The 14,015-nt window shown below is 37.0% G+C and overlaps 1 protein-coding gene across 1 annotated transcript; it reads left to right on the top strand.

Moving 5' to 3' along the window:
- Nucleotides 1-4,738: 4,738 nt before the first annotated feature.
- On the top strand, nt 4,739-13,066 carry mvb12a (multivesicular body subunit 12A). The gene is made up of 10 exons (XM_042485919.2): nt 4,739-4,894; nt 6,828-6,917; nt 8,662-8,745; nt 8,907-9,006; nt 9,800-9,929; nt 10,087-10,227; nt 10,519-10,628; nt 10,715-10,773; nt 10,913-10,978; nt 11,904-13,066. The coding sequence occupies exons 1-10, from the start codon at nt 4,757-4,759 to the stop codon at nt 11,988-11,990; spliced, it is 1,005 nt and encodes a 334-aa protein (XP_042341853.1). The 5' UTR covers nt 4,739-4,756; the 3' UTR covers nt 11,991-13,066.
- The last annotated feature ends 949 nt before the right edge of the window (nt 13,067-14,015 follow it).

Genomic DNA, 14,015 nt, shown 5'->3' with positions numbered 1-14,015 from the left:
TTACAAGACATTATAAGACGACTGGTGTGAATGTATCTGGTCTTATGTCATACCTTTCATACACTTAGGCGGACCAAGTGTTGGAATGTAGCAAAGTGCATTTACTGAGGTACTGTACTTAAGTATGAATTTGAGGTACTTGTACTTTACTTCACTATTTTATTTTCATGCTACTTAATACTTTTACCCCACATTTCAGAGGGAAATAGTGTACTTTTTACCTCACTACATTTTTAGTTTTACAAATTAAGATTTTGCATAAAAAACATAAGAAGGGTTTACAAAATATAATGTATGTCAGAAAATTAATAAACAAACCGTTTAATTACAGCTGCAACAATTAGTTTATTAATCAATTAGTTGATTCACAGAAAATTAATTGCTAACTATTCTGATGAACATTCTATTTTCTTTTTATTTATTTTTTTAAATAATTTCGTGTGTGTTTCCCTTTTTTATTTTAAAGTTTGGGGTGTTTTTCTGATTTTATAATTCTTAAGTACATTTTCCAAATTATACTTACATTTACCATTTTCAATGCAGAACTTTTACTTGTAACAGAGTATTTTCACAGGGTGATATTAGTAATTTTACTTAAGTGAAGAAACTGAATACTTACTTCCACACCCTGGGCCTACCACCTCCTTCATATCTGTAGGCTCTGAGGAATCCCTGTGTGTGTGTGTGTGTGTGTGTGTGTGTGTGTGTGTGTGTGTGTGCGCGCGCGCGTATGTGCGTCTGTCTGTCTGTCTGTCTGTTGTGTTTTTCTCGTCAATCCACTGTAATTGAGACGGCGGTGTGTGTTTGTGTGCATGTAATCTCAGTGTATTTGTCTGCAGTGTGTGTTTGTGTGCACATTAGCGCTGTGTATTTTTGTCGGCGATGGGAAAAGATGAATGAATCTCCCAGCAGAGTAGGAAGTACCAGAGTGTCTGAACCTGTTCTCTCTCACGTGGTCCATCACTCTCATATTTACTATCACTCACACAAAGGCAGCTGCAAGCACCCCCAGCTAGCAAACACACAGATGTGTAGGAATTCAGACACACACGGATGCACTTGCTGGTAATTTGCCTCTCCTCCCTTTTGTTTTAGTCCCAGAAGATTACATCTGCCTCATTCTCATTAATTGGCCAATCAGCCAATAAAGATAGATGGTCTGAATAAACACATACTATTTTCACAGAGATGGAGCAGTCAGCCTGCTCCAACCCTCCCCCTACAACAGCCCCTCATGGTCTGCTCTGCATGTTGCCATGCCAACAGGGACCTGAGCACCTCTGGATGCTCCAGTCGAGTATCTTTTTCTCAGTTTAACACATGCACACACACATTAGAGTTAATTATGAGAAGTGTCTGTGTCTGAGCGTCTGCAGCTATCAAAGGGCTTTATTCCTAATGTGCATGCAGCTGCTGCATGGTGGGAATTACAAACATAGGTTAAAGGTGACTTCTTTGTCCTGATTTACCATTTTGGGGGAATTTTTCACTGGATTATTTACATTCCTTGTGCTCATTGACTACTCAGTACAGATACAAACATCCCATAAACATTCACCTCAGGAGAAGTGAGAACCAAGGACACGATAGCCTGTCTGGATGTGACCCCACTGCAGCTGCTGTTGTGAAAATAACATTTTGTGTCACCCCACAAAGCATTGGCGACAAAGCAGCACCTTCACTGAAAAGGCTAGTGACATTCTGTATTTGTCCTATTGTCACCATGAAAAAAGGGAGTAACTATAATATACATTAGACAAGACCCTGCCAATACAGCACATTTTATGCTTAAAAAAATAAACAATGCAGATTTACTATTCTATAACAGACAGCCACATGCCGTTGTCCAAAATAATCATTAGCAAATTTAATCATATTTATAAATTAACAAAAGTATTGCCATTAGTATTGATATTAGTTCTAGTACTGAGGTATCAGTTCCAGTCTTGTGGTGTATGGCAGCTCTGCATGTTGGTTTGTTGCTGTACTTAAGCAAAACATGGCTCACAGGCATAATCAACTAACATTTTTGTCCTTTAATACAATTGTGAGATGTGAAGTCTGAGTAAAGTGCCATTGATGTTGCCCTGCATGTGAAATTTATGAGGACAGCTCGACTAATAATCGACTAATCGACTAATAAACAAATTAGTCGATTTGCCAGCCTGTCGAGCCACATTGTGAACCCAGAAATGTTGAGTACCCCAGAGTTTTACGCTATAAATGCATAGTATTGGTCTCCAACATTAGGAAACCGCTGGATGCTTACTTGCATATGTTGGGCAATTTGCATAATATACCTAATTGGTATAAAATTTCATAACAGCATATACTGACAATATTTCAGCCACTGCTGGAAATGATTTGGGTGGTTTTGAGGATGCTGAATCCATTTCTGATATTTTCAAAATTCAAAATTTATGTTTTAAACCAGAAGTCTGCCTATTTTAACTGCATTTTGGCTGATTTTGAATTGATTTTTATTCAATTTAGACTATTTAGGACATTTAATTGACAGGATTATACAAAAAACTTAAATAATTGAAATAACTTCAAAGTAGTTATTAATGGTACCATATTTATAAACACATGAATAGAACAATGCTTGAAGTTGACATTTGAATCCACAGACCATCACACTGAGTTGATACACAGTTGGTAAATGTTGGTAAGAAAGGCAGGTAGCATGGCAAAGGACATCTAATAAAGTCATGTTTACCAGGTGGGACACACAGGCCATAAAAACAGTTTTGTGTTGGGTTTTTTAGAATAAAATTATGTCCAAAAATATAAGGAGAGAATTATATGTCCACTTGTACAAATGTTATAACAACTGATCAGAAATGGATTCATTATCCTCAAAGAAACCCCCAAACCAACCAGATAATGCCCAAATTGGCCAAGCACTGGCTGGAATAGTGTCAGTAAATGTGATTATGCACGTTTATACAAACCAGGTAAATTATGCAAAATGCCCAACATATGCAAGTCAGCATCTGGCAGTTTCCTCATGTTGGGGAGGCATACTATGCAGGTTGACTTTGCTGGCAAGTAGACTATTAATAGAGCTCTATTTATACAGGTGGTGGGCCATTCTCATAGACATTTGTACTTATCAGAATGAGCTACTTCACATATAACTCTATATGGTATCAGTGTTGTTTCTGTATTTAGAAAGGTGGTAAGCCATTCTGATAGATATTTGACCCGCACAAATGACCAACTCATCATTCAACTCTATATATACAGGTGGTAGGCCATTCTGATAGACATTTGTTCCTGACAGAATGACCTATACTACATTCAAATCCATTTTTGCAGATGGTAGGCCATTTTAATAGATATTTGTCACTGACAAAATCACCAACTCATCATTTAACTCTATTTAGAGAGGTGGTAGGCCATTGTGATAGACATTTATACCTATCCGAATGATCTACTCTACATACAACTGTATTTGTACAGGTGGTAGGCCATTTTGATAGGTTTTCCCTGACAAAATGACCAACTCATCATTGAACTCTCTTTAGAAAGGTGGTAGGTCATTCTGACATGGCAATAGACATTTGTTCATATCGGACTGACCTATGCTACATTTAACTCAATGTTTGCAGGTGGTAGGTTGTTATGGTAGATATATGTGCTTGTCAGAATGATCTGCTCCACATTTACCTACATTTATCTAGGTAGTAGTCCATTCTGAATTATTTTAATACCTCTCAACATGACTTTCTCCACATTTATACAGGCTGGGTGCCATTCTGACAGATATCTGTATTTGTCAGAATGGCCTACTCCACATTAAACTACATCTATAAAGGTAGTAGTCCATTCTGATAGATATTTGTACCTGCCAGAATGACCCACCCCACATTTCTATATTCAGGGGTTCATTCTGATAGATACTTGTACTTGAGAAAAGGAGTTACTCCACATTTAACTACATTTATACAGGCATAAGCCCATTCTGATAGATATATGTACTTGACAGAATAACCTGCCTCACCTTTAACAACATTCATGTTGATAGGAGTCCATTCTGATCGATATCTGTACTTGACAGAGTGACCCACTCCACATTTATATAGGTAGTAGGCCATTCTGATAGTTAGTTGTACTAGTCAGAATGATCTACTCCGCATTTAACTACAATTAAACTGACATTAGTCCCTTCTGATAGATATTTATAACTGACAGGATTAACTACTTCACACTTAACTCCATTTCTAGGGCAGTAGTCCATTCTGACAGATATTTGTACCTGACAGAATAATCTACTTCACATTTATACAGGTTTTCTGTCATTCTGATAGATATCTGTACTTGTCAGAATCACCTCCTCCACATTTAACTATATTCAAGTACAAATATCTATCAAAAGGGGCTTCTGCCTACATAAATGTAGTTAGATGTGGATTAGGGGTTCATATTTGAATATGCTCCTGTATTGTTGTACCTGCTTATGATTAATGCTATCATATATAATTTTTAGTGACCAAATTTGAAGTCCCCCTGTTTGTTGCTGACAACAACAAACAAGCTGAAATAGGCTAAATGTTTATTTCTCCCTTAATCGTCTAAAAAATGCACGATATTGAACACAATGGTTCATGTACACCGTTAGCAATGGTGAAGCATTTTCAATATGCTTAGAAATTGGATAACAGGCTGTTTCTATGCATGCGGTAATGCTGCCATCTCTCCGCCAGACTCGAGACAGCATTTAAACTCTGCTGACGTTTTACCCCGATGTCTGATGGGAGTTGAAGTCAGAATGGATTCAGCACTTCCTGCTTTTACGCAGAAGACCAAGAAACTTCGGCTGTTGACTAAAAAGTTGTTTACCTGCCAAACTGTGTTACCTCGAAGGGACAGAAGTCAACACAGAGACAGAGTAAGTGTGTATTTTCATTATTTCATTCGTCGACTCATGAATTAAACGCAATTAAGCTAAATTTGAACAAAAGGGAGCGAAGTTTTGTCAATGGAACAGGAGCTGCTATTGTAAGTGAAGCTCTGCTTGTCATCACACTACGTGGAAATTGACTCAGACCCAGTCTTTATTTAGAGTTTGCTCTGCTGTAATTACGAATAACTCTTGCAGTGCACGCTAATTTGATGGGAACAATATGTGTATGATAACGCTGATGTCAAAATTGTTGGTAAGGCAATAAAACTGTCATAATTAAGCAGGGATTGGTTTAAGATACCTGCATGTATTGATTTACCACCCCGACACCAAAATAGAGTTTAGACAATAGCAATTACTATTACGTAAGAAAATTTCGCTAAGAAAAAAAGTTCCTTTAATATTTAACTTTCACCTTAATGGTTTCATTAGTTTGTGGCATTTGAACGTTTTGTTAATTTATTAGTAATCTCATTTTCTTAATCTCTAGGCTATTTAACTCTTTGTGTCTGCTTTATCTCGTGAAGATTGACGCCAATAGTCAGCCCCTTGGCATCTGATTGTTAATGAAATTTCAAACATTTGTAAAGGGGACATTTTTCATTTGTGAAATGTTTAATCACGGCCCGGGGAAGAAATCTCTAGATTAAACCAAAAAGGGATCAGGTTTACTGACCTCTACTAGGGATATGCAGTATAATAATATGTACAATGTGTCTACCATCAGGGATTTTACCACTAATGTTGCGATAACTCTCTCTCAAATATCTCTGGATGTAAGGCTTGGCAATATACTGATATGTAAATACCAGATATGAGATTAGGTATTGTCTCAGATTTTGGCTAATGCCATAAGTGTTGTCTTTTTCTGGGTTTTTTTTGTTTTTTTTTTTTTTTTTTGGCTGCATTACAGTAAAGTGATGTGACTCTCTGAACTTACCAGACTGTTCTGTTTTATTATGTGCCTTTACCCACTTAATCATTATACTCATATGACTGATGACTTATTCATCAGAAGTTTTATTGCATAAGTAATTTATGAAAGCACCAATACTCATCATCAAGATATTTGGTCCAAAACATAGAGATGCTTCCCTTTTTCTTTTTTCCCATATCGCCTCGTCCTACCTAGATGTAATGATAGGCCTTTGTTGGCAATGCTTCAAATCCGATAGCAGGTTTGTTTAAATTTGATTTTCATATTAATTTAAGGCAGTACTTCAATTTGTCAGGTGTGTAATTTTCTTGATTTACAAAAAACAGACACTGTTGCCTGTTTATCTAACAAAAAATGTAATATATTACAAAACGTATTAATATTGTGATATAAAATTACATGCTTACTGAGGATTTTATCCAAATCAGCCACTCCTACCTTCTACCAGAACTGGTGGGCTTGGTGAAGGCACTATTAAACTAAAAACATCTTATTAAATGCAGAACTCAGGATGAACTTCCATTTCACTGCAGAGGTTAGGGATAAACTCTTGCACTGAATAGTTTCTCTGTGTCCTTGAATATATAGAGATAACAAGACTGTTCAGACTGAACAGGATCTCTCTGTCCTAGACAATATAGCCTAGGGATAACATGAATTCTTAGAGTGAATGTGAGCCTGTTTACCTTCATGAGTTCTCACTTTTCGTCACATGGACACAACAAGTTGGTTCACAATGCCAATCATTCCCAAAGAGAGAACACACACACACACACACACACACACACACGAAAAATGACAGTTAACGACAGTCTTTGCTATCACAGTTGTGTAATTTGTAGAAAAACCTCCTCTGGTAATGAGAAGATTGAGAAGATTGTGTATGTTTTGCTCTGTCATTTATGTTTGCCTCAGCCATTATTTATATTATACGCCTGTACTATCCTTGTTTACTGTGCTTTTTCTTTATCTCCTCCCCAGATGTCTGTGATGGAGCATGGGGTAGTCCGGCCAATCACAGCAGTAGCGTGGACCTCCAACAGCAGCACTTGCCCCAAAGATTTCACTCTGGTATATATTCTTGCTATACTAGATACAGATCTTACATTTGTCCATATAAAATAGTATATTACTGCCACTGAAGTAACAATGTCAAATTATTTTTTAATAACCTACAAAATAAATAGGACCCAGGTAGTGTATTTGTTCCACTCAATAGTGACCACAAACAGTTTTTGTGAGTCAATACCAGTCATTGCTTCAGAAGTAAAGTCTTAAAAACAAAACTTACAGGTAACTGGAAATGCTATTTTAATGGTGATATGATCTGTTTCCTTTAGGTCAGTGACTATAGGAGCAACTGTATTTTTAAATGGGCTTCATCGAGTTAAAAGCAATTAACAGATTATTTAAATAGAAATAAGATTCCAGTGTCTGCTTGTAACAAAGAAGTCTTCAAGTTAAATTAAGTGTCATATTTGAGTCAAAAGTGCAACTTCTATAATAGTTTGGCAGGATTTATGTTTTTAAAAAAAATGCTAATTAGAAAAAAAAAACAATGAAAGGAAGAGTGAAACGAACACATACTGTATCATGCATGGATGGGACACAAATGTCACCGGTCGTATTGTTTCAGTCTGTCTAAGTATAGAGAGGTCAGAATATACAGTATGTTTGCAGGGTCAAATACTAAGAAAGTGGCAAAAGCTCCAGTAACAGAGTTAAATATTTAGAGGTACAATTTAAGGGTTTTGCTGAGCTTCAAACCTGACCTTTAGAAGCAGAGTGGTTGTTTAAAAGTGACTTCCACTGACTGTAAACTTCCTTTTGGGGGGGGTAGCAGCTGAGTTTGTTTGGTCTACTGTGTGACTTGAACACGATAATGAATAGCATCATGACCAGCTATTTAATTATAATTTTTGTCATAGTTGTACCCAATGGCTGTGTATTTAAACTCAGTGTTTGACCTAGCTATTAACTTTTGTCATCTTATCTTCAAGTGGACCAAACACTGGCTGCTTCTAATTAATAGCTACAGGAACAGCACACGACACCCACACTTTTGTTCTTTTGGCCAGGATGAATCCTCAAGTAATGCCTTGCTAAAGACAACCCGAAAGTTGTAGTTAAATTATAGTTAAATTAAGTGTCACATTTGAGTCAAAAGCCCAACTTCTATAATAGTATGATCATAATAATAATAAGTTAATTTAAAACATTTAAAAACATGGTTTACAAAGTGCTTTGACAAGCAAAGCAAAGCCAAAGCAATAAACTCCAGAGTTAATAAAACAATTGAAGTTCGTCAGTAATGCTGAACAAAGCCAGACAAGAGGAGGACAGGAGATTAGAGGCGGAAACATCTTTAAAAATACAATAACAAAAAAAAGTTAGTAGACACAGAACATTAATAATAATGATAATAATAAGCAGGATCAAGACAGAATTAAAAGATGAGTTAAATGATTAATTACAAGATAAAATTAAAAGACTACATCACATAAAAGCAAGTCTATAAAAATGGGTTTTAAGAAGTCACTGATTCTGCACGGCTTATCTCTTCGGGCAGGTCGTTCCAAAGCCGTGGGGCCCTGAAGGCACAGTCACCTTTAGTTTTAAGCCTCGAGCTGGCTCACATGGGCTCGGTAATTTTGTAATATAGCCCGGGGCCAAACCCAGACGAGCTTTAAAAGAGAATGATTTTTGATTGACGCTATAGAGGAAGGATTTACAGTAGTCAAGTCTGAAGAAGATGAAGTCGATTTGTCTGAATGTCCCCTTTTTTGTCTTCTCAAATCTCTCTGTCCCCCTACAGATCAGCATCACAGAGGACGGAGCAGCAGCGAACTTTACACGCAGCTTTGCGATGAAGTCTGGGTATTACCTCTGCTACAGCAAGGTAACAGATGGAGATCACAGATTTACTTCCATACCTTTAATAATAGTATCATAACCACATTACCTGTGCAATACTACAATACATCATGTATGTTTCTGGCCAGCTGTTGTTTCTTTGCTCTTGTCCATTCTGTCTTTCATTAATTTACTGTCTCTCTGTAGGACCTGGCGGGTGGTATGGTAGTGTCAGACATTCAGCTTATTTCAGAAAAGGACTCTATTCCTCATGGTTATTGCTACATAGCAGAGCATCTCGAAGCAAGTAAGCACATACACACTCATATTTTTATCTTCTTATACGAGGGATGAGCGAATTGTACCGAGCTCTTAACCTTCACCATCACATTTATCTGCCTGACACCATTTCTTACCCAGACCTGAATTTAATTTAACTTTAACCTGAGTAGTGAGTCTTAACTGGGGTTGCAGTGGTACAGCGGTTTCAAGGTATACCGTGTTAAGAAGATTGATGATTTTCATACTTTGTACATTTCCTTATCTATGGAATCGGGGGGAAAAAACAAACTAGACGGAGAATGTCACCGTTATTTTAGTTATTTTAAAAAGGGAGACTTTATACACAAACTAGCATTTTTTAATGGTTTAAAGTGCCAGGTATAGTTATAAATCTTTGTTCAACCCAAAAAATGTTCTGTCTACTTTAATTTGAGGGTCATCAGAACTGATAATAATAATAATTCAGTATTACCGTGATGCCACGATATTTTCTGAGGCAGTAATCACATAATGAAAGGCTCATACCACTGCAACTCTAGTCCTACCCTCAAACAATCCTCTGATGAAGTGAGGACTGGCCAAAATGTCCTCAGAATAGACAGATGTCCTCACTACAATGGTTGAAAGCTAAAATCCTGCTCTGGTCCTCACAAAGAGAGCACACACACACACACACACGCACACACACTCGCACAGATGTTTACACATTCCCCAGAGCTGATACAGTCCTGATATTTTATGTCTTATTTACTCGCTGCTGATTTACGTTGCAGTCTGATGGACATTTTCTATATTTGTGTGTGTGTGTGTGTGTTCAGAGGCCTCTGTTTGGAAAAAGAAACGGGTGTGTGTACGTGTCGTCCCAGTGGGCAGTGTGGACACAGCTGTGTTGGATATCAAAGTGACGGCCAAAAGCAAAATGATGTTGCAGCACTACACATACGTGGGGTTAGTAGCATTCACATGTACAAACATTTGACTTGCACCTGTTTCATCAAGGCATTTCATAAATACAGAACCTAAATTCAGTGGTCTGTCTCAGGAAATGACTTTTTTTCACAGTTTCACAGTTTCTAATAAGTCATGAAATGTGCCTTTTCCCCAGAGATGTCCATGGCTATGTGCTGTGGTGCAGAAAGGGCCATTTTTCAAGCCCTATGCCCCAAGCCAAGCCCCGCAGTGTCAGCCTGGACCTCCGCTCTCTCTCACTGGATCAGCAGTCTGCTCTTCTGCCCCTCAGACCCAGGTACAGCGCTTATTTCATGCCTAATTTATGAGGGCCTAGAGTGCACTTGAAAAATTCACAAATTAGTGCTTGTCATCATTTATTGGGGAAAATGCTGCAGCTCTCATGGTGCACCGGTGTTCAAATTCAGCCAGTTCAAATGAAAAAAAACAGCCTGAGATAGAGAAAATCATAATTTTATGTCACTTATAAAAAAAAAAGTTAAAATAATGGCAAACTTGGTTTTATAACTCCACAGCATAGCAGTTTGTTTCTCTCTTGGCATAAATATGTATCTGTTCGTCTCCACAGTAATCCCCCTCCTCCTGTGCCGCATAATAAACTGAGTCAGAGACGACACAGCCTCCACAGCAAGGACAACTTGGACAAACCTGCTGACAGCAGTATCCAGGGAATCACAGGTACTCAAAGTCTGTCCTCATACACAGGAAACTATTTCTCACTGCAGGCATCGCACTTAACTATTCCCCGTGTTCACTCTCTGCAGCTCTGGATGGAGTTCCCTTTAGCCTTCACCCAAAGTTTGATATCCAGGCAAACGGCACGGTACGTTTGACATTTTCAACAATACTATAGTGATTGATTTTTTTTATTGCAAACTGTGTTTTGCCTCACTTTATCTCACATTTTGTCGTTCTCTCCTCAAGCCTGACATGACTTTCTCTTTGCCATCTCTCTCTCCCAGGCTCTTCAGCTGAACTCTCAGCTAAACAACATTCGTATAAAGTCTCTCCAAGACATTGAAAATGAGGTAGGGTCACACCTGACTCGCAGTTTCAGCCTGTGATTCTTAAGTGGCATCTGGTGGATAGGATCATGAACTACTGGTTAGATTTCCTTCAGTGTCCATTGTGCTTTTTAGCAGTTGTTTGCAGAGGTCTCTTCCTCTCCAAAGCAAATGGACCCAGTTATTTAAACCAGAAAAACACTTGTGTGTTTTTTGTGAGTGTGTCCTTTCTGTGCTACTGTAGAAACATGGTGGTGCAGTGTGGTGGACTCCATGGTCAAGGACCTGCTCCCTATTTAGACATAAACAGCTCTCCAGCAACTGCAGGAAACAAACTAAAAGTTGCTGAAAGGCTCAGACCAAGTCTAGTTTACTTGTGCAAAATTCCATCAAAAAAGATTTTTAGAGATCAGAAAAATACGATAAACTTTTTCATGAAGAGGAATTATTCTAACATGCACAAACCTATTTTAAAAATAATCCCAGCAAACAAAGAATAAAAACAAAAAATACAGTAACCCATTCACCCATCACTGGTGAATGCTCATATAGGTTATGAGTGTTACTGTGCATGTCCATGTGACCCAACGCTCACAAAAACTACAGTCACAAAAATATTAAATAATAATAAAAACACTAACAGAAAAAAAAACATGTAACAATACAAATCATAAAGCATTCTGCATTTTATTAATGTTACAAAAAACTCTCTTTTATAAATTAAATCATGGCTGCTACAAGCTCACGCTAAGGTTACAAAAATATTACAAGTGTTATTTTTGGGTGATTATACACTAAAGAAAACATACTTATTATGTTAAATTCCATTTCTGCCAACATATCCCTGAAAATCCTCACACTGGGCCTTTAAATTTAGAACATCACATTTTTAAGACAAAGAATATACTCACTCTGTGAGCTCTGGTTTTTTTTTTGGTTTTTTTTTCAGTATAACTACACTTTTGCTGTGGAGGAAAACGCTGCAAAGAGGACCAGACCATCAGTGCCTGCAGGAGACGCCCCATCAGCTCAGTGATCTTTGAACTTTGACAAATCAACAATATCACACTTGTGGGCTTTGCTCTGTCCAAAAGCTTTTAGCATGACATCTGGCATCACGGTACAGATGAAGGACGATCACGCCTGCACAAACACTGTAGGTTTACCATATTAGGCTTCGGTAAGACAGGATCGATCATGACAGGGTTAATTAAAAGCTCATCTATTGGCACTACTTTTCTACATGAGACTGACAATCATACTTCAGAGCCGTTCAGGTGGTTTAGCTGTTAAGTTGTAATGCGACACTTTTCCCTTGCATTCCTTTGTATTGGTCTATAATGTTGAGTTTATGCTAAATAACCATCTTAAAGCATTCAGAGTTTATATTTGCCAAAGGAAAGGCCTGTTTGAACGAAATCATACTTAAGCTATGTTCTCTTAACATGTCGTTGAAAGGAGTTACAGGGTTAAAGATGTAATGAATTTGAAAATCTGTAGAGTATCGGGTGTTTTGGTACTACTCATCTGCAGCCTTAAGCCCAACTTTTACATGCTAAATTTGCAAAATTTAGACAAATCGCATGCCAAAAAAGTTCGTTTTGTTTTTTTAATCACAAGGACGTACTTACCATTTACGTCGTTTGTTACTTGCTCCGTTGTCTGTTACGCGATACCCTCGAGTGATACGCATGTGAATCATTAATAATCTTAAGCAGAGCTGTAATACGGAGCATTTGTAGTTGAACTTAATTGCAGACTTTTTACTGATGTTGCTGCATACACTATTATATAAATGATGTACGGCGCATTTCTTGTATGAAGTAGCCTACTACTACAGGTTTGTTTCATACCAAAAAATAATATATCCTTTTATTGAGGTGAGTGGACAGTGGTTGTATATTTAGCTCAGTGTGTCCGTTAAGCTTTGACATCATGTGTCGGGGGGAGTGGAGAGCGTCTGATTGTTATTGTTTTTTTAACTATCGGGTGGAATAAGGACCAAATATTTATCTTTGTCATCGTACAATTTAAAAATCATGTTTTGTTGTTTTATGGTCCATATAGCAAATTTACTGCATGGAAAACAATAAAAACCTAATAGCAACATTACTTTATTTGTTTTTTTTTCATACACCACTCTGCATTGAAATATTAAGAGAGAGATACAGTTTGAAACCTGACCTGAGAACGAAAAAGTATGATTTTTATTGTCAATTCTGGATCCATTCTTTTCATCATTCCCATGACATCCAAAATGTAACATTTTAATTTTCCTATCAGGTTTTTATGCATCTATTCCCAACAACTCTTTACCATTTTGAATAATATTTACTTTTAAATGCAGCATTCTTCTTTTCTGTTCAGCTGTAGTTGGAAACATGTTATGGTAGATTACTGCCACCTGCTGTGCGATGATGGACATGTCTTGTACGCGTAGCCTTTTATATATCTCTGCACACTAAAGAGTTATGCAACCTTTAAGATATAATGTTTTTGTTTTATTTATTTATTTTTTTTAAGATTTACTTTTTTCCTCTTTACAACACTAACTTTTTCCTATGACAAATATATCAAGTTATTTAACTCCAAATTGATGCCTTGAAATTTCTTGTTTTTATCAGCACTAAGATCATTCAAAAATATTTAATTTATATTGATATTTAAAAAGAAAAATCAGGAAATGAGTGACTCAACATATGCTTGTATCCACACCCAAATTGTTTTGTATGATGAATAACTTAAATATATTGCTTATTTTTTTCATGGTCTGGTGTCAATGCAAGATTTGATAAGTAGAATATCTCAGCTGTAAAGGATCATAATAGATAACTGCACCTTGTGATTTTTTAATTAAACTGGTTTGATTTCAAACAATTTCACTGTTTATGGATGGAAGTTTATAGATTTTTTTTAACTTTAATGTGTTATCTGTGAGGCTCTGCTGACTGATACATTTCATAACTTCCGATTCATCGTAATTCAAAAGTAATGATTCAAGAGATCTCGCTGTAGTGAAGCTGTCAAACTTTGTTCTGCTTCAACACTTTTCTAGAGAAGA

This window comes from Plectropomus leopardus, chromosome 3 (assembly GCF_026936395.1).
Source record: "Plectropomus leopardus strain MGB_pleo_1.0 chromosome 3, ASM2693639v1, whole genome shotgun sequence".
NCBI classification, from domain to species: Eukaryota; Metazoa; Chordata; class Actinopteri; order Perciformes; family Serranidae; genus Plectropomus; species Plectropomus leopardus.
Note: the sequence above shows the minus strand (reverse complement) of the source record. Positions and strands in the feature narration are given on the sequence as shown.